This window comes from Bos taurus, chromosome 14, assembly GCF_002263795.3.
Source record: "Bos taurus isolate L1 Dominette 01449 registration number 42190680 breed Hereford chromosome 14, ARS-UCD2.0, whole genome shotgun sequence".
Lineage (NCBI taxonomy): Eukaryota > Metazoa > Chordata > Mammalia > Artiodactyla > Bovidae > Bos > Bos taurus.
This window is the reverse complement of record NC_037341.1, coordinates 60,268,440-60,291,251: the sequence shown is the minus strand read 5'-3', so window position 1 is coordinate 60,291,251 and position 22,812 is coordinate 60,268,440. Positions and strand designations below refer to the sequence as shown.

General features: G+C 47.2%; 1 protein-coding gene across 6 annotated transcripts in view; it reads left to right on the top strand.

Annotated features, from left to right (window-relative positions):
• The first annotated feature begins 6,470 nt into the window (after positions 1 to 6,470).
• DCSTAMP (dendrocyte expressed seven transmembrane protein) overlaps positions 6,471 to 22,812 on the top strand; it is a 34,180-nt gene continuing 17,838 nt past the window's right edge. The window contains exons 1-4 of one of the 6 annotated variants that reach the window (XM_059874462.1): positions 7,380 to 7,736; positions 8,180 to 9,166; positions 14,963 to 15,144; positions 18,837 to 19,878. In XM_059874462.1, the coding sequence (XP_059730445.1) occupies positions 18,850 to 19,878 (1,029 nt within the window). In that variant the 5' untranslated portion in view covers positions 7,380 to 7,736; positions 8,180 to 9,166; positions 14,963 to 15,144; positions 18,837 to 18,849. Of the gene's footprint in view, positions 6,719 to 7,379; positions 7,737 to 8,179; positions 15,145 to 18,836; positions 19,879 to 22,812 lie in introns of those variants that run through there. The other 5 variants (XM_059874461.1, XM_025001867.2, XM_005215603.5 and 2 more) reach the window with 5 other exon arrangements.

The window sequence follows — 22,812 nt, the reverse complement described above, 5'->3', positions numbered from 1 at the left end:
TAGTGATAGAAAGCAGATCCGTGGTGGCCTAGGAATGGGCTGGAGTGGGGAGGGGAAGGCGGGAGGGTTCACAGGCTGCACCAGGCGGCTTCTGAGGCTGCGGGTGTGTTCACTATCCTGACTGTGACGATGGTTTCACAGGTGTCCCCACACATCAGAACTAACCAAATTATGCAGTTTAAATATGTGCAGTTTGTTGTATGTCCATTATACCTCAATAAAGTAGTAGTTAAAAGTGACCTGACCTTGGAAAGTGATGAAAAAACTTAAGTATATAATACTAAGTGAAGAAAAAACCCAATCTGAAAAATGACCTATTATGTGATTATAGCTATATGACGTTGTGGAAAGGCAAAACGTTATGGAGACAATAGAAAGAACTGTGGTCACCAAAGGTTTGCAGGGAGAGAGGGCTTAGCAGGTAGAACACAGAGAATTTTGGGGGCAGTGAAACTGTTCTGTCTGACTGAGTGTTCACTGTTATTGTGGACACATGTGTCCAAACCCATTGAATGCAGGACCCAAGAGTGATTCATAATTCACCCTGCAGGCTCTGGGTGGTTGTGACGTGTCAGTGTAGATTCATCAGTTGTAACACATTTTCCATTCTGGGGTGGGATGGTGACGGTGGGGGTGGTCAGGGGTATGTGGGGCCAGGTATAGAGGAGAAATCTCTGCACTGTCTGCTCAGCTTTGCTGTAAACCTACAACTGCCCTAAAAAGTAAAGTTTACTTTTTAAAAACTGGCTTGAACAACTGGGATACGTTTGGGCTCTCATATCAGGGCTCTGGGAGCAGAGGGGGTCGAGGGTTTGTTCAGGGGCTGCAGATGATATTGACGACACAGATTCCTCCTATCTTTGGCTCTGTCTCCCCTCATGTTATGAAAATGGATGCAACTTTTCAAGATGTCACGTGCAGGCCCAGCCAGGTCTAGTAAAGACGAACTTACTTCTTCTTTCATACGTCTTTTTAAGAGAGAGGAAAACTCTCCTGTGAGCTCCTCGCAGATTTCTCCTAGGGTCCCATTGGCTGAGGTGGGGTCCCATATCCAGGGTCTGACTGTGTGGAGTCAGGGAAAGGGAAGGGGGAGTGTTTCCCCATGGGCATCCATCTGGGCTCTGCTGGCACCTCCAGGGCACCGTGGCTCTGCTGGTTCCCTTCCCACTTCTCCAACTGCAGCACTCAGCCTCATCCTCCTCTTGCTGGCTCTCTCTTACTCCACCCTCTACCCCTGAGAGTGTTGCTCATCCAGGTTTCCGCAGGTCTTTCTATATAACATCATTGTCCTTCTGTCTAGACTGCCTTATGCCTGCATCTGTCTTAACGGCCAGATGTGAGCTTTTAGCATCATGCCTCTTTCATCAGGGGAGTCCCAGGTCCCAGCCCAGTTACCCTTGAAAAAGTGAATTTGAATAGAAGAAAAAGCAGATGGAGCCAGAAAAGGTCCCGGAGAGGACATATAAGGCAAAGGTGGGGGTGGGAAGTGGAGGCCGAGGAACAGCGTCCTTACAGAAGTGAGTACTAAATGCTGAAAGACTCCAGTATTGAAACAGCAGAGATGATTGAGATCTGGAATTAGAAAGGACATCATTGGGATAAGCGCAGTAAAAATAGACCTGGGAATATCACTGTGAAATGAAAAGGAGAGAGTTTTAGAGCCGAGATAGTGCAGCTGGCCTCATGGGACAGAATTCTGTTTATTCAACATATGGAACTTATTACCTCAATAGGTTGTTCAGGAGAGACTGCCACAATTTTTAAGAGGTTAAAAGCTACTAAATGAACAAATTGACTGCACTTGTCCATGCCAGACCCTGCAGCCTCACAACACATTCTCTTTCTGCAGAGGGATCCCGGGGCTGGATGACTCACATGAATCTCAAGTGAACCCTGGAGTTCACTTGATGAGTTCATGGCTCATCCAAAAGAAAACCACCTCTGTGGGGCAGACATTCCTGATGCGGGAGAAAGAACAGGAGATGATCCTGACTCTAGGACTGTACAGTCATTTCAGCAGTGACTGACTGTTCCATCCCAACCAGAATTCTAGAGAGGCCCTGGAAGTTCAGGCCCTAGTCTTAGTTAGCTGGTGGCCAGTCGGCCCCAGCATTGAAATCAGATGGTTTCTGCATATCAATACCATTGCTGTTCTGAAGCCATTTATCTGAGGAGTACAGACCCTCTCGAAGAGTCCAGCCCACCAACTGCAGACTCAAAGCCACTGAAGAACATATGAGCCGAATCAGGTTGAACTACCTAGCTAAGCATAGCTTTTCTATTCTCTAAGTTCAATGGATGCACCAGGAAGAAATTTTGCAGCAACAGCTGAATCTTATCCACCTGCATTCCAGGCCCCCAACCTCAAGCTGCACCCAGTTTTAGGAGTCTCTAAGGTCTAACCCAGATGGCCGTTTTCTCCCACTCCTAGCTTGGGCATTGCCAGGCAGCTCTCCAAACTATGCTCCCGGGCTCCCTGTGATGCCCCTGGGGGCTGGGGCCCTCCCCCTCCTCCCAGGGCGTTTTCCAGCACCTGCTCCCACATTTGCTCTGCTCAAGCCAGCAACCTCTGTTTCTTCCCCTCCTCCTTGAGCAGAAGACCCCCTCTTCTCCTTCCCTAAGAGGGCTGAGACCACCCTCATCAGCTTTCTTCCTTTTCCCCACATCTGATCTCCTTGGTGAGCTTGATATGCTGAATTTTCTCTGTTCTTCCAAAAACCAAAATCATTGCCTCTCTACTACTGCCCTCACCTCTCTGGTTCCATTCTTAACACTACGTGATGACCTTCGGCTTGCCCCTCCCCTCTTCACCTCTGGCTCCTGCCCCTTCTACTGAAGGGGCATTTCTGGGACCTCAAGGTCTTCCTGCCCTCACAGTCTCCAGCCAGCTTCCGATTCTCCCTTCCCTGACGCATCCCTGTCTTGGAACCCCTACATCGCTTCTGGATTACCCAATCAGGCATTCGCGCTGCGGTCTGGACCTTCTTGTTTGAATGAAAACATCTTGCCTCGATGGCTCTCGTTTCCTTCAGGAATAAGTGGGCCCCCTGACATGATGGGCTGTCAAGGATGTGGCCCTAGTGGGCTCGCCTGCATCATTTGTGGCCTCTTGTCCCTACCGTCTTCCACCTCAGTCCCATCCAGAGTTTCGGCAGTCCTCTCACTGGTCCTCCTGCATTTGCAGGCGCCATCTCCTCTGTCTGGAATGCCTCCCTTCCCACTGCACTCACCTCTCCTCCTTGAGGCAGGCAGCCACGTTCCTAAAACTTTCCCTAGTGTATTCTATGAGCTTAATGACTCAGCAGCAGCCCCAGCCCCTTGAGTACCAGGAAGGTACCATGTAACCCAACACACAACAAACAGAGATCCTCACTCCGCTTCCATATGCTTGGGTGCTACCCTGAAAGCCTGTGTGTGTGTGTGCGTGTGTGTGTGCGCGTGCACATGCATGCACACACACACATGCTAAGTTGCTCAGTCATGTCCAATTTTTGTGACCCCACGGACTGTAGCTCACCAGGCTCCTTTGTCCATGGGATTTCCCAGGCAAGAATACTGAAGTGAGTTGCCATTTCCTTCTCCAGGGGGTCCTTCCAACCCAGGGGTCAAACCCACATCTCTTTCATCTCCTGCATTGGCAGGAGGATTCTTTGTCACTGTGGCACTTGAGAAGCCCACCTAGCCTGCAAGCCTATGTCTGGCTGCTGGGGTCCAGCCCTGGTGGATCCAGGAAATTCGAAGTGGAGACAGCATCAGCGAACTGGATACAATAGCTTTAATTAAATATTAATTAGAGATTCTATTTCTGCTTTATTGACTATGCCAAAGCCTTTGACTGTGTGGATCACAATAAACTGTGGAAAATTCTGAAAGAGATGGGAATACCAGACCACCTGATTTGCCTCTTGAGAAATTTGTATGCAGGTCAGGAAGCAACAGTTAGAACTGGACATGGAACAACAGACTGGTTCCAAATAGGAAAAGGAATACGTCAAGGCTGTATATTGTCACCCTGCTTATTTAACTTCTATGCAGAGTACATCATGAGAAACGCTGGACTGGAAGAAACACAAGCTGGAATCAAGATTGCCAGGAGAAATATCAATAACCTCAGATATACAGATGACACCACCCTTATGGCAGAAAGTGAAGAGGAACTCAAAAGCCTCTTGATAAAAGTGAAAGTGGAGAGTGAAGAAGTTGGCTTAAAACTCAACATTCAGAAAACAAAGATCATGGCATCCGGTCCCATCACTTCATGGGAAATAGATGGGGAAACAGTGGAAACAGTGTCAGACTTTCTTTTTCTGGGCTCTAAAATCACTGCAGATGGTGACTGCAGCCATGAAATTAAATGACACTTACTCCTTGGAAGGAAAGTTATGACCAACCTAGATAGCAAAAGCAGAGACATTACTTTGCCAACAAAGGTTCATCTAGTCAAGGCTATGGTTTTTTCTGTGGTCATGTATGGATGTAAGAGTTGGCCTGTGAAGAAGGCTGAGTGCCGAAGAATTGATGCTTTTGAACTGTGGTGTTGGAGAAGACTCTTGAGAGTCCCTTGGACTGCAAGGAGATCCAACCAGTCCATTCTGAAGGAGATCAGCCCTGGGATTTCTTTGGAAGGAATGATGCTAAAGCTGAAACTCCAATACTTTGGCCACCTGATGCGAAGAGTTGACTCATTGGAAAAGACTCTGATGCTGGGAGGGACTGGGGGCAGGAGGAGAAGGGGATGACAGAGGATGAGATGGCTGGATGGCATCACTGACTCAATGGACGTGAGTCTCAGTGAACTCCAGGAGTTGGTGATGGACAGGGAGGCCTGACGTGCTGCAATTCGTGGGATCGCAAAGAGTCAGACACGACTGAGTGACTGATCTGATCTGATCTGATCTGAGAGATATAAAGAGTAATAGAATAAGGATAGCTCAGCAGGAAAATTCAGTGGAGAAAACAGGCTGAATAACTTGGTTTATGTGGAAAGCTAATAAAGTTCCAAAATAAGGAATTTGCGTCACCTACGTAGGCCGCAGGCATCCTCCCATTCTCCGGAAGGAGAGGAGACACTAAGGCCTCCCCCGTCAGATCTTAGAAGCCCAGGCATAATTAGTAGGCTTGACAAGCCTCCACGTTCCAGATGAGAATTCAGCCAGAAGGTGAGAGAAAGAACACATGGGGAGACCAAGTTTCAGTGAACAAGGTCCGCACTTTATTTTTCCAAAGTAGTTTTTATACCTTAAGTTATGCATAGAGGATAATGGGGGAAGGTCAGCAGTCCTTGATCCTTATCGGAGCCAGGCTTTCAAACTTATCATATACAAAAGTTTAGGTGATTTACATCATCTTCTGGCCAGGGGGCCTGTCGACATTTTAAGATCCTTTATCCAGAAAACTTATTTTTCTCTAAAGGTGATTATTCTAAAGTCAGGCGCCACACTCCAAAAGCATTAGATAAAGTTGCATTCCTATAGGGCAAAGGTGTGGTGGGCTATAACAAGAAAAGAATTAACTCAAGGGTCCAAGGTTACAAACATTAAAGCTACTACTTACACCAATTATATTAATCAGTACATTCCCAGGGACACAGTAGGTAAGGGATATGGAAACTTGGTAGCAAACATTGGCCCAACAAGTGAAAAACCCTTCACCAATACAATTTCTAATCAATCTTTTAAGCTCAAAGGAATCTGTATTTAGACAGTTTAGAACATCTCATGCCTCTCACGGTTGGGAGGCTGTGAACAATCACATGTGGCCAGAAGAACCTGTTCAGGCAGGCTGGAGGACTTCCAAAGGAGTTTGTAGATTGAAACACTCTTGTCACACCCAGGAACTTTATTAACTGGAGCTATAAGTAAACTCTTTTTCAGAGGGAGGTGGTGGGGGACAACCCCCCATAAAGTCAGAGGTGTAGGTGAGAGCATAAAGCAGTAAAGTAGGCAGACTCTGGTTTTGGGGGTAGATGCTCGAGAATTTCCAGGGGGACTCCTGAGGCTCAATCCCGCCTTTGCGTATGCTGAGCCTCCTTCCTCACGACCTTTGCCATGGGCGGAGTTCCTCACACTGGCTCCCGGCATCTGGCTAACTCAGCTCTGTCTTTCTGCCTCATGTCCCCTCCTGTGCCCAGGCCCACATTCTTGCCCATTCAGAGGATGGATATTTCCATCTGGTCATCTGTCTGGGACCTTGTTTCTCCAGCCACATTCCTTAGGAACCAGTGCTTCCATGCTCTACCTGGCTCAGGTGGGAAGCTCTGATCATCACTGATTCCTTTTTTCCCCTCTCCCCCAGATACCAAATTCTGTCATTCACCTTTTACAATCTAAAGTGAACAAGCAGAGCCCTATGTTTTTGTCTTGCCTTAGTATTACTCAATCTGGTTGTGATGATTCATTTTCTGTTTCAATTTGACTAGGCCACAGTACCCAGATATTGGGTCAAACATGAATCCAGACATTACTCTGAAGATGTTTTTTAAGACTAGATGGGCAGTGAAGTCAGTAGACTGTGAGCAAAGCAGATTATCCTCTTGGATGTGGGTGGGCCTTGTCCAATCAGTTGAAGGTCTTAGGAGAGAAAAGACTGAGGTCCTCCAAGGAAGAAAGAATTCAGCCTGCAACCCACCTTTGGACCCCAGCTACAACATTACTCTTCCTTGGGTCTCCAGCCTGCTTGCCCACCCTGCTGACTTTAGAGGTGCCAGCTCCACAATCATGTGAGTCAGCTCCTCAAAATAAACCTGTCTCTTTCCACACACGCACAGCCTATCGGTTCAGTTTTTCTGGAGAACCCTGACTAATACACTGTCCTACCTCCTAACTCAGCTGCCTGTTCCTGCGTTCACTCACTCCCCTCCAACTCTCTCCAGTGAGGCTCACTGGCTTTTTGTAATGTTAATTTACTCACAAAATTTGCTGAATCCCCTACTGCTTATTGATGGACAGCTGTGTTTCCCAAACATCAAATGTTTGTGTATCTTCACTGAACTTGACATGAGTTTTCAATGTCCCAGCTATACAGTTACTTGTTTTAGATTTTCCTTTGCATTGACCCTTCTCAGAAATGCTTGCATTTTGACTGGAATGTGTGCATTTTTAAGATAAAAGTTCTTACAGGTATATTGCGGGTTTTGGTGAATAGGAGAAGAGCACTTTTGTGGAAGGGTTTTGGGCTTTGCTAATTCCTTGCAACCCCACAAGCTGGTTCTCTTGAATTGAATCTAAATGTCTACATTGGGAAGTCCCAGCAAGATGGAGACATATGACACAGATTTCTACAGTGTCTTGGGTCATTCAAAACAGAGGCGGCTCCTTCTTGCCTCTTCATCTGTGGATGGGAGTGGGGATGGCGAATGTTTGGTCTCCTCTCTGGGGTAGGGATGGAGGTAGGGAGTATGAGTGATGAAAGAAGAGGAAAAAGGCAAGAGACCATCCAAGTTTTCATAACTCACTCCCTGGTGTTTGAAAATACCCTATTTTATTATTTTCTAGAACTGATTTCTGCAACATCTATTCCGAGAAAAACACTAGAAAGAAATAAGTAGTTCCTTTGCATCAGTTAACCCCTTTGTTAATATTAAATCACTTAGTCACTTCTGTGGGGAATTAAAGAGGTTGATTCATGGCGATGTGACCCTCCTGTTACTTCTGCTTCCTTTTTCCCTCTTGTATATCAAGACTCAGAGCCCTTGGGAAGGGCCTTGCTGCACCCAGAGGAGAACCTGAGAGGAACCTGTAAGTAAACTTTCAGAATAATCTTGACTTTGAAATTGTTTTTTTTTTTTTTAAGAAAAAATTAAGTATTAGAAAATTGGAATAAACAGATGAGACCAGAGGAAACTTGAAGTCCCTGTTTCTATCCCTGACAGTTTACCCATGAACAGAAATGGCAGAAAGAAAGCTTTTGTTAACAATGGTCTGAGGGATCTGAATCCCTCATCTCATGGAGGACAGGAGCTTGAGCATCTTCTTAACAGAACAGCTGCATGGACTTGCGCCACCCCGGGCTTTTGAAGAATTGATCTGTTAGCCAAGGCTCGGGTCCAGGAGAGGAACAGGACTGGCTGTGAAAGGGCTGCCAGGCCTCACAGACAATGCCGAGCCAGACTGAATTGTTCTGTAGACGCTGCTCGGTTTATCCCGATAGCTTTCATTAATCTTTCCTTTCTTGTGTGAAGGTTGCTTTCAGAGAGGAAGGTGTTCGCTGGCTTTCCCAAGGCAAGAGCGATGAAAACAAAATGATGAGGAACTCATTCCACCTCTCGGCGCTGCTCGAGCTATTTTGGCAGGCTCAGAGAACAGTGTGTTCCCAACCAATTTATGAAGTTTGCAAGAGTTTGAAAAAAAAGGAAAAAAAGAAAAAAAGAAAGGACAAGAAATGCTCCATTCTCCTCATGTCCCCCTCTGGGGGCTCCTGGGCGGCTGCAGAATGCCAGCGCCCAGGGCGGGCTCGGCCACTCTCCTTTGCCTTCCTTCCAGAGACTGTGGGCTAGAGGAGCCTTAGAACTGAGCTTCTCAGCCAGCCCATGTCACCTCTGCAGTCCCCAGCGAGGTCAGGGGAGCAGGCCAGGCCACAGGTCTGCTGTCTCCCAGCCTCACGCTTGTTTTCTAGGCCTCCTCTGCCCTTTCTCCAGATTGCCTCTAGAATGAGATTCCCACCAAGCCCTGAAGTCAGCGAGAGGCCGATGGGTGCAGATTAGGTTTCCGCAGGGGATTAGCAGAACGGGCTAGAGGAGCAGAGAAAGTGCGTCAGCAGTGGGCCTGGTGGGCAGGCGCCAATGGAGCTGGTCTCCCTTACTGGAGATCTTGTGATATCAGGCCAGGCGAGTGCTCCCCACGCAGGGAAGGAGGGGAGAAACAGAACAACGCTGAGGTGCTCATCGCCTGCATCGGTTTCTCTGGCACTTGCAAAAGCAGAGAGCCTGTGTGTTTCTGTCTGTCAGCCCCAGAATGGCACTGGTGACATGTATACATCTTCAATACCCTTCCATCCAGAAGACTCCCAGGGTGGGCCACTTCAGAGGCTCTAATGGTTTTTGTCATGGCCATTGATTGGGCCTCGTATCTGAAACAATGATGCATACCTTGCACCTCTCGAGTTAATCTGGGCCCAAAAGAATCACAGGACAACACTGGAATGTTCATCTCCCTGACACCCCAACAAAGTGAGTAAACAGAGCTCTGGGGCTAGGGGCTGGGAGCTGGGAGCCCATGCCCTCCATGCCAGGGCTTTTGCTGTGACTCCTGACATATACGCCCTGGGAAAGACCATCGAATCCATTGAGAATGCACCTCTGCGCTAGTGGTTGCTGGCGTGTGCAGGTTGATGGAGGAGCCTGGCTGCTTCTGTTTCCCATGGCAACGGTTCAGCTCTGCATGGAAGCAGGTAATTGTGGGCTCAGGCTGCGTACACAGACTGCACATTCTGCATGGCTCCCTGCTTGGATCAAGTGCTTCTCATCACTGCCCCTGCTTCTTAACTTGTTCCCTCCTACCTGCTGGCTCAGACAGTAAAGAATCTGCCTATAATGCGGGAGACCTGGGTTCCATCCCTGAGTTGGAAAAATCCCCTGGAGGAGGGCATGGTAACTCACTCCAGTATTCTTGCCTGGAGAATCCCCATAGACAGAGGAGCCTGGTGGGCTATATAGTCCATAAGGTCGCAAAGAGTTGGACCCGACTGAGCGACGACTAAGCACAGCAACCCAACCACACAAAAATGACTTTCATCCCGCGAAAGAGAGATGGGTCCTCAGCGATAGTCTCCTGTGGACTACAGCTGTGGGTTTCTGGCCCCAGGGTGTGGTGAAACTGGAGTTTAGGGGTAAAGGCAGAAAAATGGTCATTATTTTTGGGATATTGCTGTTGATAAAAGCAAAGAACAGGAACATGGTCATGGGGAAACACTGAGTCAGAAGATAAACGTTGTTGCTAATAGAGGCACAATACAGGGGAACCACAGGTTAAAGGGATCGGGTGAGACTTTTAGGTCCTGCTGAAGAAGCAATGGAGAGGGGGTGCTCAATCCAGTAGCATAAGAGAAGGGAATGAAATAGGGCTGGAGATCTTTGGGCAGAAATAAATATTCCCAAGGCGTAAAGAAAAACCTTTATGCATGACACTGGAATCTGGCCTACAGCATGATTTTTAAAAATGTCTCAGGGGATAAAAAGAGAGAAAGGCAATTCAGATGACGGGAGAACAAGCAGGATAAGAGGAGGAGAAAGGCAGAGCAGAGAGAGGAGGAGGAAGTCAGGTGCGGATTCCCCAAAGGCCAAGGATTGCAAACTGATGACCAGTGTCCAAAAGCATTGTCAGACTATTTAAAAATAAATTGAGCTAACTTTAAAAAAAGAGAAAAACTCAGGAGATGCTACCCAAAGGAAATGAGATTTCTGGCTTCTCTTGAAAAAAATCAGAAAATCTGGCTACACGGGGTCTGTGTACAACCTCGAAGAAAACCTGCTGGAGTGGGACTGCTGCTCTGGCAACTTCAACTGGGGCGTGGGCATCATAACCCCCCAAGACCCACTGCCCCACACCTCTGCCCACCCCAGGAAGTCTCTATCTCCTGATTTCCTTCACTCTTTATGGTGCCTGTCTGACCCCTGCAGGCATTTGAAAACTTCAGTGCTGCCCACGGGGCCCTAATGCCCTAACTCAGGGAAAACCCTGACCCTGACCTCCAGCCCAACAGAGAAGGCAGGGCCAACACTGAATGCAGCTCTCATCCCCTGACCCTGGGAGAACAAGTGCCTGGGAGCCTGGACCTCAGACCAGGATGGGCCTGACTCCTGGCTGGAAATCCGTTGTCGGCTCTGGAGCATTCAGCTCGTTTGTGCTGGCAGAGAAGGGCGGAGGACACCCAATGTAGATGACAAGGCAAGGAGAGCGTACACCCGCGTTGTTGAATATGCATTTCATGATGCTTGAGAGATTGGGGTTTTGGGGATTTGGGGTTTAAGTTCAATTCAACTTAGAAACTACTCTTTGAGGATCATGTGAAAGAGAATCTGAGAAGCTTGCCTATCCTGAATCCTCAGTACCACTTAAACATGAGATAGAATTCTGTTTCTTTTGCTTGTTCACTGTGTGACTTTGGGCAAGTTATTCAGCCTCTCTGAGCCTGAGTTGTGTCATCCAAACCGTATCAATATAATCATACATAGCTGCTGTGAAGATTGGGAATAATGTATTTCAGATGCCATAACAGTGGCCAGACTCTCGGTAACAACCTGATCACTATTAATATTATCTATTATTATTACTATTTTGCTTGTTCCTCTTTTCTAATTATTTATTTAGTAACAGCTGAAGGCAAATTTGGTATGTGGGAAATGTGATACTCTGTTGCTTAGGAACTCTGGTAGGGATTTTAAAATGGGCTTCATGAAGAGTCAGAAATGAGATGCTGATGGAATGGGAAATGTGTCACCCTGTGGCAGGAAACTGGGGTCTGCCTCCCACCTCTGCCTCCAGAATTGGAATGGCCTTGGCAAGTCCAGCAGCCTCTCTGGATTTTCATTTGCTCATCTGTGGAAACCAGCTGGCCAGGTGTTAGTCATCTAGAGCTGTGTTGTTCAGTACACAGACACCAGCCACATGAGACTATTTAAATTTAAATGAATTAAAACTAAAGTTAGGAATGCAACTTCTCAGTTGCACTAGTTCTAGGTCAAGTGCTCAGTTGTCACGTAGGGCCAGTGCTGACCACGTCAGACAGCTCAGGTACGGTATATTTCATCGTCACTCAAGGTGCTGTCAGACAGTGCTGAATTCTAGAGACCGCGACCCAATGTCCAGTCCTCAGATCAGCAGCATCAGCACCACCCGAGACTTGTTAGGAATGTGGGCTCAGGTGCCATTCTAGACATTTGGGATCAAAATCTGCGTTTTGACACGACTCCCCCAGCAATAACATACTCAAGTTTAAGAAACTCTGACCTATAAGATTTCTTCCAGCTCTAAAAATAAAGTTGAAAAATCTGGTATCTGCCTGAAAAAGTCTTTGAGAAAAAATAAGCAATCGGCTTGTCCAAATCCTGATTCCCTGGTTTTTTTTTTTTTTTTTTCTAAAAAGAAAGGATTGGGGCCATTGGAAGAAAGATGAACAGAATGACTGTACCTCTGCAGGACCAGAGGATAGAAATGAACAGAAGTCTATTAATAAAGGCACCGTGTCAAATGTCAGTCCTGGGAAGGCGGGGCAGTCCAGCTCCTGCCTCTGAGCCTCCCATCCAAGGTGTTCAAGCCTTGCCTAAAGAGCTTCAGAGAACAGAGGTTCAATTTTCTGTGGCAGCAAAGAAACAAGAAGAAACGGATTGCATTTACTGGGTACCTTATCTCCAGGGCATCTTAACCTGCTTGTGAAAACTCCTCTCAAACCTCACCAGGAAGGAGCTCAGGCATGTCTTCTATTCAAGTAGGGAAAATGAGGAAGAGAGATTGGTGAAGAAATCAAGGCCACATTCAACAGTGATGGGAAGGGCGGAGTGGAAGACCAGTCCTGGGCTCGTGGTCCAAAGCTCTCCCCTGTGGCTTGAGATATTAATATAAATAGGAGGGAAGGCATATGGTCTCTTGCTGCAGAAAGTTTTGGTGTCTTTTGGTGACGTGCTGTTTTCAACCCCAAAACAAATGGGAATAATATTAGATCTGTTGCTTGTTAAGAAAACATGTGCCTCTTACAAGACAAAATTGCAGGCATATATCTTATATAATTGTTATTAGATTTTATTGGCAAATGTTAAAATTTTAATGGATCCATAAATCTGTTTCTCACTTGCAGAGAAATCTCTTTATTAAGAACAAACTGTACAAGGATAAAGGCAAGAGAAGGGGAAAACAAATGTAAAATAGGCATTATTAATTTTTTAGGAAGCAAGCAACAGGGTACCTCGTAAAGGATATTAGAAAACATAAAACAGCTGGGATTTGTGATTTGCTGTAGAGAAAAATCTGCTGATTTGGGAAACATGCTTACAGGGACAACTGTGCTGTGCTGTGCTTAGTCACTCAGTCGTGTCCGACTCTTTGCCACCCCATGGGCTGCAGCCCACCAGGCTCCTCTGTCCATGGGGATTCTCCAGGCAAGAACACTGAGTAGGTTGCTATACCCTCCTCCAGCAGATCTTCCCAACCCAGGGATGGAACCCAGGTCACCTGCATTGCAGGCAGATTCTTTATTGTCTCTGCCACCAGGAAAGCCGAAAGGGTCAACTATTTTGATGCAAAAAAAAAAAAAATTAGCAGTTAGAAATGGGTTTGTGATATACAAACAATGTCTTAAAGAATCACTGACAGGAAGTGTGATGAGTTTCCAGCAGATGGAGTGAACTGAGCACCCTGTCACACAACAGAGCCCAGAGCCTTAGAATCCGGGCATGGTTCAGGGGGACAGGGAGATCTGGCCTGAATCCCGCTGTGCCACCTGCTCTGTGTGGTCACTGACACATTTCAGGAAGCACTCTGGGCCTCAGCGTCCATTATGTGAAATGCAAAGAACATCTGTCCCCAGAAGCTTCAGAGAGGATGCAGAGAGGCTATTTGTAAAGTGCCCCTAGGGCACAAAAGACAATTAATACCCATTAGTGCACCAATTACTCACATAATGGTTTGAGGTCAAATCCAAAGCCGTAAAAAAAGAAGGCACTGGGGCCAGGCCTAGGAGGAGGGGCGGCACCTCCCAATGGCACTGGGGCTGGGCGTTGTGTGAACTGCCCACCTGCTTACTGCTGGCTGATCAAGTCCTCCTGCCCAGCAGTGAAGCAGGGCTGACTCACACTGGCAAGGCTGGGGACGGTTCAGGAGCACAGGGGCCCTACAAGATTTCTGAGGGTCAGAGAGGCGTGGGTATGGAGTCGGTGCATGGGAGCACTCAAAGTGTGTGTGTTAGTCGTTCAGTCATGTCTGACTCTTTGTGATCCCATGGACTGCCGCCTGCCAGGCTCTTCTGAAGTCCATGGGATTCTCCAGGCAAGAATATTGGAGTGGGTTGTCATTCCCTTCTCCAGGTCATCTTCCCAACCCAGGGATCAAACCCAGGTCTCCTGCATTGCAGATTGATTCTTTACCATCTGAGCCACCAGGGAAGCATGGGATCACTCAGTTCAGTTCAGTCACTCAGTCATGTCCAACTCTTTGAGACCCCATGGACTGCAGCACGCCAGGCCTCCCTGTCCATCACCAGCTCCCAGAGTTTACTCAAACTCATGTCCATTGAGTCGGTGATGCGATCCAACCATCTCATCTTCTGTTGTCCCCTTCTCCTCCCACCTTCAATCTTTCCCAGCATCAGGGTCTTTCAAATGAGTTGGTTCTTCACATCAGGTGGCCAAAGTATTGGAGTTTCAGCTTCAGCATCAGTCCTCCAGCCTCCAAACTGGCATGAACTGAGCAACCTGAAATGAGAAAATTACTCTCTTTCTGGGTTCAGGCAGAATGGGGTTAATGTAGGGCAGAAATGAGATGGGGAAATAGGCAAGTTAGGAACAAGCCTGTGGAAATTTCTCCAGCAATAATATAGAGGGCTTACAGCTCTTGGCATGTAATCTGAATGGGAAAGTTCATTGTTGCTGTTGCTGCTGCTAAGTCGCTTCAGTCGTGTCTGACTCTGTGTGACCCCATAGACAGCTGCCCACCAGACTTCCCCGTCTCTGGGATTCTCCAGGCAAGAACACTGGAGTGGGTCGCCATTTCCTTCTGCAATGCATGAAAGTGAAAAGTGAAAGTGAAGTCGCTCAGTCGTGTCCGACTCTTGGCGAACTCATGGACTGCAGCCTACCAGACTCCTCCGTCCATGGGATTTTCCAGGCAAGAGTAGTGGAGTGGGGTGCCACTTTTCACTGCCAGCCTCCAAACCAACCTCCAGTTCTGAAAGGAAGCAAGCTTAGGGGAAAAAGAACTGTTCTTTTGCTGGTTACCCTTCTAATGATCATTTACTCCCATCCGCTTTCCTTCAGATGGAGTTAGAACACCCTCGTGGGGAGGATCTTGAATCTCCCTGAAGGCCAGTCCCACATGGTACTGCCCCTTCTTCAACACAATGTCTCCCTGTTTCTCTTCTCTGCGCAGAACTTTCCTGTTCAGATTACTTGCCAAGAGCTGCAAGGCCTCTATATTATTGCTGGAGCAATTTCCACAGGTTTGTTCCTAACCTGCCTATTTCCCCATCTCATTTCTGCCCTACATTAACCACATTCTGCCTGAACCCAGAAAGAAAGTCATTTCTTCATTTCAGGTCATGCCCTCCAGCCAATGCACAGACACTTTTCTCACATGGCGAGTGTAATTCACTGGCTGGAATGATATTAAGCTACTCCATAAATCCAGCCCCACAAGAGTTGATGTGAAAAGGGATTTATTTGAGAGGATTTAATAATTGATCAATGTCTTCATTAAAATTCCATACATACGGTATAATGCTCATTAGATATTTTCATGTCAATCAAGAGAGCTCAAATTTATTTTATACTGTTCCAAGTGAACCCAAGGCTGTCTGAGTGCCTCATGGACCTAAATCTGCATGACTGTCAGGGCAGTAGCAACCCCTTAGCATCTTCATTTTATTATGCCAGATCTGGGAAAAAAGAAAAGATGATTAACTCAGTGACAAATTATTCTCATTTTCCTTATAAGATTCTCAGGAGAGAGCTGAACTTGGAGGGTGAGAGCTAGGGAGGGAAGGCAGTGTCACAGAGATGACTACATCGATCTCAGTCCAATGCCACGTTTGAATTTGGATGCCTTCAGTTCGCTCTTTTTTGTAAAATTAGAGCACAAGAAAATAGATGATTATCTGAAAGTGATCTTACTTCAGTTTGTGGAAACTTCAGCCTGTCCATCAACCTAAGGTTGGTTTCAATTAATAAGACCCACGGCACAGTCCCACTGCTCTTAGCAGTGAACAGCCACTGCCTAACAAAGCACTGCAGAATTTGGGGCCTGAGAGTAAACCAGCATTTCCTATTATTGTTCAAGTATCTGCGATCAGCTGGGGGCTGAGGACTGGCTATGTGATGTGTGTTGTGGGTATGTGATATGTGATACCCTGCTTCACATATCAGGCACTGGCTATCGGCTGAGTTGATGGAACAGACTGGTCATGTGCCTCTTGTCATTCAGCAGTCCAACCTGTATAACAGGCAGAATGACCCCCTACCCCGAGCCCCAACCAAAGATGTCCATGTCCTAATACCTAGAACCTGTGGCTATGTTATCTTTTCGTGGCAAAAGAGATTCTACATGTGTGCTTGAGTTAACGATCTTGAGATGGAGGGATTATCCTGGATTATCTGGGTGGCCCCAGTATAGTGACAGGGGTCCTTACAAGAGGAAGGCAAGAGGATCAGAGTCCTGAGAGAAGACATAAGGATGGAAGCAGAGGTCGGAGAGAAAAGAGGAAGAATCATTGCTCTCTCTGAGATGGAGGAGAGTCCAAGAGCCAAGGAATATAGGCAGCATTATACATTGGAAAAGGCAATGGAATGAATTTTCCCCTGGAAACTCCAGCCTTCTGGACCAGTTTTAGAATTCTGAAATTTAGAACTGTTATGAGAATAAATATGTGTTGCTATAAACCATTAAGTCTGTGGAAATTTGCTATAGCAGTAATAGAGGCAAAGTCGGACACGACTGATCGACTGAACTGAACTGAACTGAACACCTGGACTTGTTAACAAGGGCTTCCCTGGTGGCTCAGACAGTGAAGAATATGCCTGCAATGCAGGAGACCCAGGTTCAATCCTTGGATTGGGAAGATCCCTTGGAAAAGGGAATGGCAACCCATCCACTCCAGTATTCTTGCCTGGAGAATTCCATGGACAGAGGAGCCTGGAGTCACAAAGGATATATAGTCCATGGAGTCACAAAGGATCAGACATGACTGAGCGACTGACACTTTCACACTTTCATAAGCCACTAGCTGTGGAAATTTGCTTTAACAGTAATAGAGGCTAATACACTTGGACTTGTTAACAACAAGTTCGTAGCAGGGTTCCAAGAGAAGCGGCAGGGAATCATAAACTCAGAAGAGACACACTGTCACTTCTGCCACATTCTGCTGGCCAGTGCTGTCACAAGGCCATCCAGAACTCAAGGGCTAGAGAAATAAACACCACCACTGGATTCTATTTCTCTCACCTCTTGATGGGAGACGCAGTAAAGTCACCTTGCAAGGAGGCGTTGAAACTGAGCAGTACTCTGCAGGGCCTTCCCAGGAACCAGCCCCATGTGCCCCAACTCTGTAGAAGAGCATCACCCTCGTAGACCTTCTCCAAGTCCAAAGAGAAAATTTAATCAGAAAAGTGAGAAACTACAGAAACGAAGGAAAACAGTCAAGAAAAACAAAATAATGAGTTTAGCCATAAAACAAAGTCAGGGCTCTTTAGTTCCTCCTCACAGGCTATAGATAATATTCAGCACCATATCCTTGAGTTGTTTTGTAGACATCAAAACCTCCATCAGGTGAAAGAAGTTAACTGCAGGCTGACCACATCAGGTGGACCTCAGGAACCACCTGATGGTTGTTGGAACCAGGTTGATGATGCTCATTCCCAGAATGTCACACTCACCACCAAGCAATTAAGAGCTACATGAGCTGATCAAGCACCTGCAAGCCTCTCCCCCATCTTGCCTTTAACAGCTTTTCCCCAAAAGCCACTGGGGAGTTGTGGCCTTTTTTTTAAAACCACGTTTTTTATTGAGGTTCAGCAAAGCATTGGACACGACTGAGTGACTAACAGTTCAGTCACTCAGTCATGTCTGATTCTTTGTGACCCCATGGACTGTAGCACGCCAGGCCTCCCTGTCCATCACCAACTTACCCAAACTCATGTCCATTGAGTCAGTGATGCCATCCAACCATCTCATCCTCTGTCATCCCCTTCTCCTCCTGCCTTCAGTCTTTCCCATCATCAGGGTCTTTTCAAATGAGTCAGCTCTTTGAATCAGGTGGCCAAAGTACTGGAGTTTCAGCTTCAGCATCAGTCCTTCCAGTGAATATTCTGGACTGATCTCCTTTAGGATGGACTGGTTGGATCTCCTTGCAGTCCAAGGGACTCTCAAGAGTCTTCTCCAATTGACTGACTGACAGTTAATTTATAATGTTGTGTTAGTTTCAGGTATATAGCAAAGTGATTAAGTTATATATATACAAGTTAAGTTATATACATATATGTATGTATATACATAATTTAATGGCAACCCACTCCAGTATTCTTGCCTGGGAAATCATATGGACAGAGGAGCCTGGTAGGATGGGTCCTTGGGGTCACAAAGAGTCAGACACAACTGAAAACGCACATATATATATATATATAGTTTCCGAATCTTTTCCCTAGGGTATTACAAAGACATGGAATACAGTTAATTGTGCTATACATTAGGTCTGTATTTTTTATCTATTTTTACACATGAAGTGTGTGTATGTTAATCATAAACTATTAATTTCTCTCTCCTTCGCCCCTCACCACATGATCCTATTTGGTAACCATGTTTGTCTTCTGTGTCTGTGAGTCTATTTCTGGTTCATAAATAAGCTCATTTATATCAAATTTGGGTCTTTTGAACTCAAGCTGCCCATTCTCCTGCTTGGCCCCACCCTGGGGACCTTGGGATAAAGTCTGTACTTCCCTTCCCCACAATCTGGTGCCAGTAGGTTAGCTTTACTACGTTCAGGCGAGTGGACTCAATTTAAGTTTGAAAACAGTGTGGAGACTGAGAAGGGTAAAGAATTATGGCCATTCTTTTTGCAATCAGTCTATCACCGTGCCCTTTGCAAAGTGAAAGAGGACACTTAAAAGCAGCATCTGACCCTGGTTTCTTTTTCATTTCCAGGGACACAGGGAGCATGGGTGTCTGGACCTCAGGCGGCAACATCTTCTTAAGCCTCTGGGGGACGTATGTGTCTCCAAGAAGCCCTGGATGGATGGCCTTTGCCCAGCACGCGGGTGTCTGCTGTTTTGTCTCTTTCATTTCCGTGGGCCTCCTCTCTGGGGCCTTCTACTGGTTCCTGTCCTCACTCACTGTCTTCATCACCTCCTGGATGGCCACGTGCGTTCTGCTGTGCTGCTCCAAGCATGCACGGTGTTTCATTCTGCTGTTCTTCCTCTCGTGCGGCCTCCGTGAAGGCAGGAACGCTTTGATCGCTGCGGGCACAGGGGTGGTCATCTTCGGACACGTGGAAAATATCTTTCACAACTTTAAAGGGCTCCTGGACAGTATGACTTGCAACCTGAGGGCAAAGAGCTTTGCCATCCATTTCCCACTTTTGAAAAAATATATCGAAGCAATTCGGTGGGTGTACGGCCTTGTCACTCACCTGAGTCTATTTGATGATCTTGTGTCCTGGAACCAGACCCTGGAGGTCTCTCTTTTCAGTCCCAGCCAAGCCCTGGAGGCTCAGCTAAACGACACCACGGACAAAGCCCTGGGTGTCTTGTACCAGATGGTGATGGCGACGGAGGTGCTGTGCTCCCTGGGGCGGCAGCTCCTTGCCCTCACGGGGCTGCTGCTGGTGCTGCTTGGCACTGGCCTCTTCATGAAGCGATTCTTGGACCCTTGTGGCTGGAAGTTTGAGAACATCTACCTCACCAGGCACTTTGTTCAGCTGGACGAAAGGGAGAGGCGTGAACAGAGGCCCTGTGTCCTCCCGCTGAATAAGCAGGAAAGGAAGAAGTATGTCGTCATCCCGTCTTTCTGGCTGACTCCTAAAGACAGGAGGAACCTGGGCCTGTTTTTCCTCCCGGTTCTTACCCACCTCTATATCTGGCTGCTGTTTGCAGCCATAGATTATCTGCTGTACTCGCTCATTTTCTCCATGAGCAAACATTTCCAAAGCCTGCCAGGGCTCGAGGTGCGCTTGAAACTGCACAGACAGGTAGGTGCTCACAGGCCCATCTCACCTGGTATCCTCGCTGTTCGCTGTCTCTTTGCAAAAGATCGTGAACATCCCAAGGAAGGGCAGTGTTTTATTTCCTTTCTGGATCCTCAGGGCCTGGCATGGAGCCTGGAATGTAGGAAGAGCCCCAAATGAGTTGGTTAAACTGAGTTGAAACCCCAGTGTTATATGATAACGTTCTGAACGTCTTTGATCACTGCGTTAGTTTCCTGGGGCAGCTGTGTCCCAATGAAAAAGACCATGGTTTTTGTTCATCCCACCTTTCCTCTTTTCCATTTTTTCCCTGTGGCAGTTTATGATTACGTGGACATTTCAGGGGGCTTCCCTTGCCACTTTCCAGGTACAGTGGTAAAGAATCCACCTACCAATGCAAGAGATGCAAGAGACTTGGGTTAGATCCCTGGGTTGGGAAGATTCCCTAAGGTAGGAAATGGCAACCCACTCCAGTATGCTTGGTTGGAATATTTGCCATGGACAGAGGAGCATGGAGGGCTACAGTCCACGGGGTCACAAAGAGTCAGACATGACTGAGCCCATTCTGGACATTTCAGAGGATCTGCATGCTGTCAGATACTTGTCTTACTTGTTTTTAAACCCAGTCAGTGTGGAGCTGAGCTAGGTGGGATGTGCACTTGTGTGTCTCGTGTATGTGTCTGTGTGCATGTGCACACACAATGTGTATGGCTGTATGTGTTTGCACATGCGCGTGTGTAGGAAAGTCATGCACGCTGGGTGGTGTGTACTAGCCTGGGCTGGTGAAAATACCGTCCACTGTTTCCATGTGTCCGACTCTTTCCTCTTTATGGAGCTACAGGAGGTTGTGCCTCTGCCGGGGGAAATCTCAGAGGGGAAGGGCAGAAGGGGACCTGGAAACCCTCCTCTGAAACCCCACTTCCTCCTGCAGTGTCCACACTCTCCCTCCATTTTCTCCTGGTCAGCAGGTGCTGTCTGGCCCCTGTCTCTCCCACTCCTGGGCTGCTTCTCAGAGTTGATTACTCTGAGCATTCCCTTCCCCTGAAGACTTCAGTTAATTACAAGAACCCCCTATTGCTCAAGATATCTGGAGCAGAGTGGATAATGGAAGCAGCATCTCAGATGGAAGCCAAATAAGATTTTTCAGGCTGGCTGGATCCTGGGGGGCAGCTGGTAAAAGAACCCCTCCCTCCCTCCCCACACCCCATCCCCTTCGTAGTCCCTTTTTTAACCAGCTCCTCTCTTTCTTTCTCTTTTTGCTCCTCTCTCATCTGTTTCTCTCTCAGCCAAAACCCATGCCTGGTTTGTGAATTCTCACTGTTTTAGACGGGGGTTGGGTGGGGAGACGGTGGGAGACAGAAGTGATCTATGCCTTTTGAAAAAGGCCCAGAAACTTCCCAGTGACAATGTCCTGACAAATACATTTTTGGGTGTTGTTGCGGGGGTCCTGGGGATGCAAAGATGTCTCAAGCGTGAGGGCTACCGTCAAGCACCTCATGATCTGGCAGGGGGAGGCCGACTCAGACACTCACAAGGACAACAGGGCAGTGGGCGCTGGGACAGATGTGAGTATGAGACTGCTGTTCCGGCTCCTCTCAGACTCTGCTGTGGAGCCTGGGAGACCGTGCCTCCAGCGGCTGGCTTCCACGTGACTGGCAGTGCCTCTCTTATTCCTGGATGTCCTTGGAGATTTCTGGTCCCTCAGGTGGGGCAGATTTGCAAAGCAGTCAAGCAAGAGGAGAGGGCAATGGCAACCCACTCCAGTACTCTTGCCTGGAAAATCGCATGGACGAAGGAGCCTGGTAGGCTGCAGTCCATGGGGTCGCGAAGAATTGGACAGGACTGAGAGACTTCACTTTCACTTTTCACTTTCACGCATTGGAGAAGGAAATGGCAAGCCACTCCAGTGTTCTTGCCTGGAGAATCCCAGGGATGGGGAGCCTGGCGGGCTGCCATCTATGGGGTCGCACAGAGTCGGACACGACTGAAGCGACTTAGCAGCAGCAGCAGCAAGCAAGAGGAGAAACACTGGCTCAAGGTTCCTCCCACTTTCATATGATTTATTTAAAGAAGAAAGATGGCAGATGATGTGACTAGACCTGGCTGGATGGCTGGGCACTGTAAGAAAAAAGTAGCTACTAGGTCGCTACTTATTGAGCGCCTACTGTGTGCCCAACACCATTCTGCATTAACTTTTTAGGACTGTCTGCTACCTGAGCGAATCTTTTTGTTTGTGACTTGATGCCATTCTGGCAAATTGTTTACTTGGGAGAGGCAAACGCATTTTAAAACATTGGAATACCATTTAATACATTGCTCTGTATTTTGAGAGTTTGTCTTCCACACTACCGTCTATTAAGCCCTTACAAAAGTGTTGACTCAATCCTGATTCCCAACTGCAAAATCCTCGGTTAGATTCCTAAACTAAATAACTTCTTTCCAGACCGGACACCCGCTGTTTTTTTATTGCAGGATTTCTCATCACTGACTCAATCGATGTGTTTGTTTCTTCAACGGTATTAAAAAGAGTGCATGCCTTTGCTCTGGGGACCGAAAACTCTCTACTTAATCTCAGGCAAACTGTCTTTTTTAAAAAAGAGAAAAGGAGAGGCAACAAGAAGGCTTTCTCCCGCCTAGCTACAGTGCTGGGGAAATTGCAGATTGGACTTGACATTTGTGTTAAAGTCCCAGGATTGGGGTTTCCAGATTTTTCACTGGTATTGGGGTGAATCCAAGGTGCACAGTGTTCTCTGGGTGTGGTTGGGTTCTTTTCAGAAGTCATTGCCGGCTTTTGGGTCCCAGGGCTCTGGGGCGCTGGGGTGATAATAACTTACTAAGTATTCCAGTCTATAAGGTTAATGCTCCATCCCCAAGGTGCTTAATTTACACTGGGAGTAGTTTATTCGTGGGCAGGATCTGGTCCATTAATTCCTGTTTTAC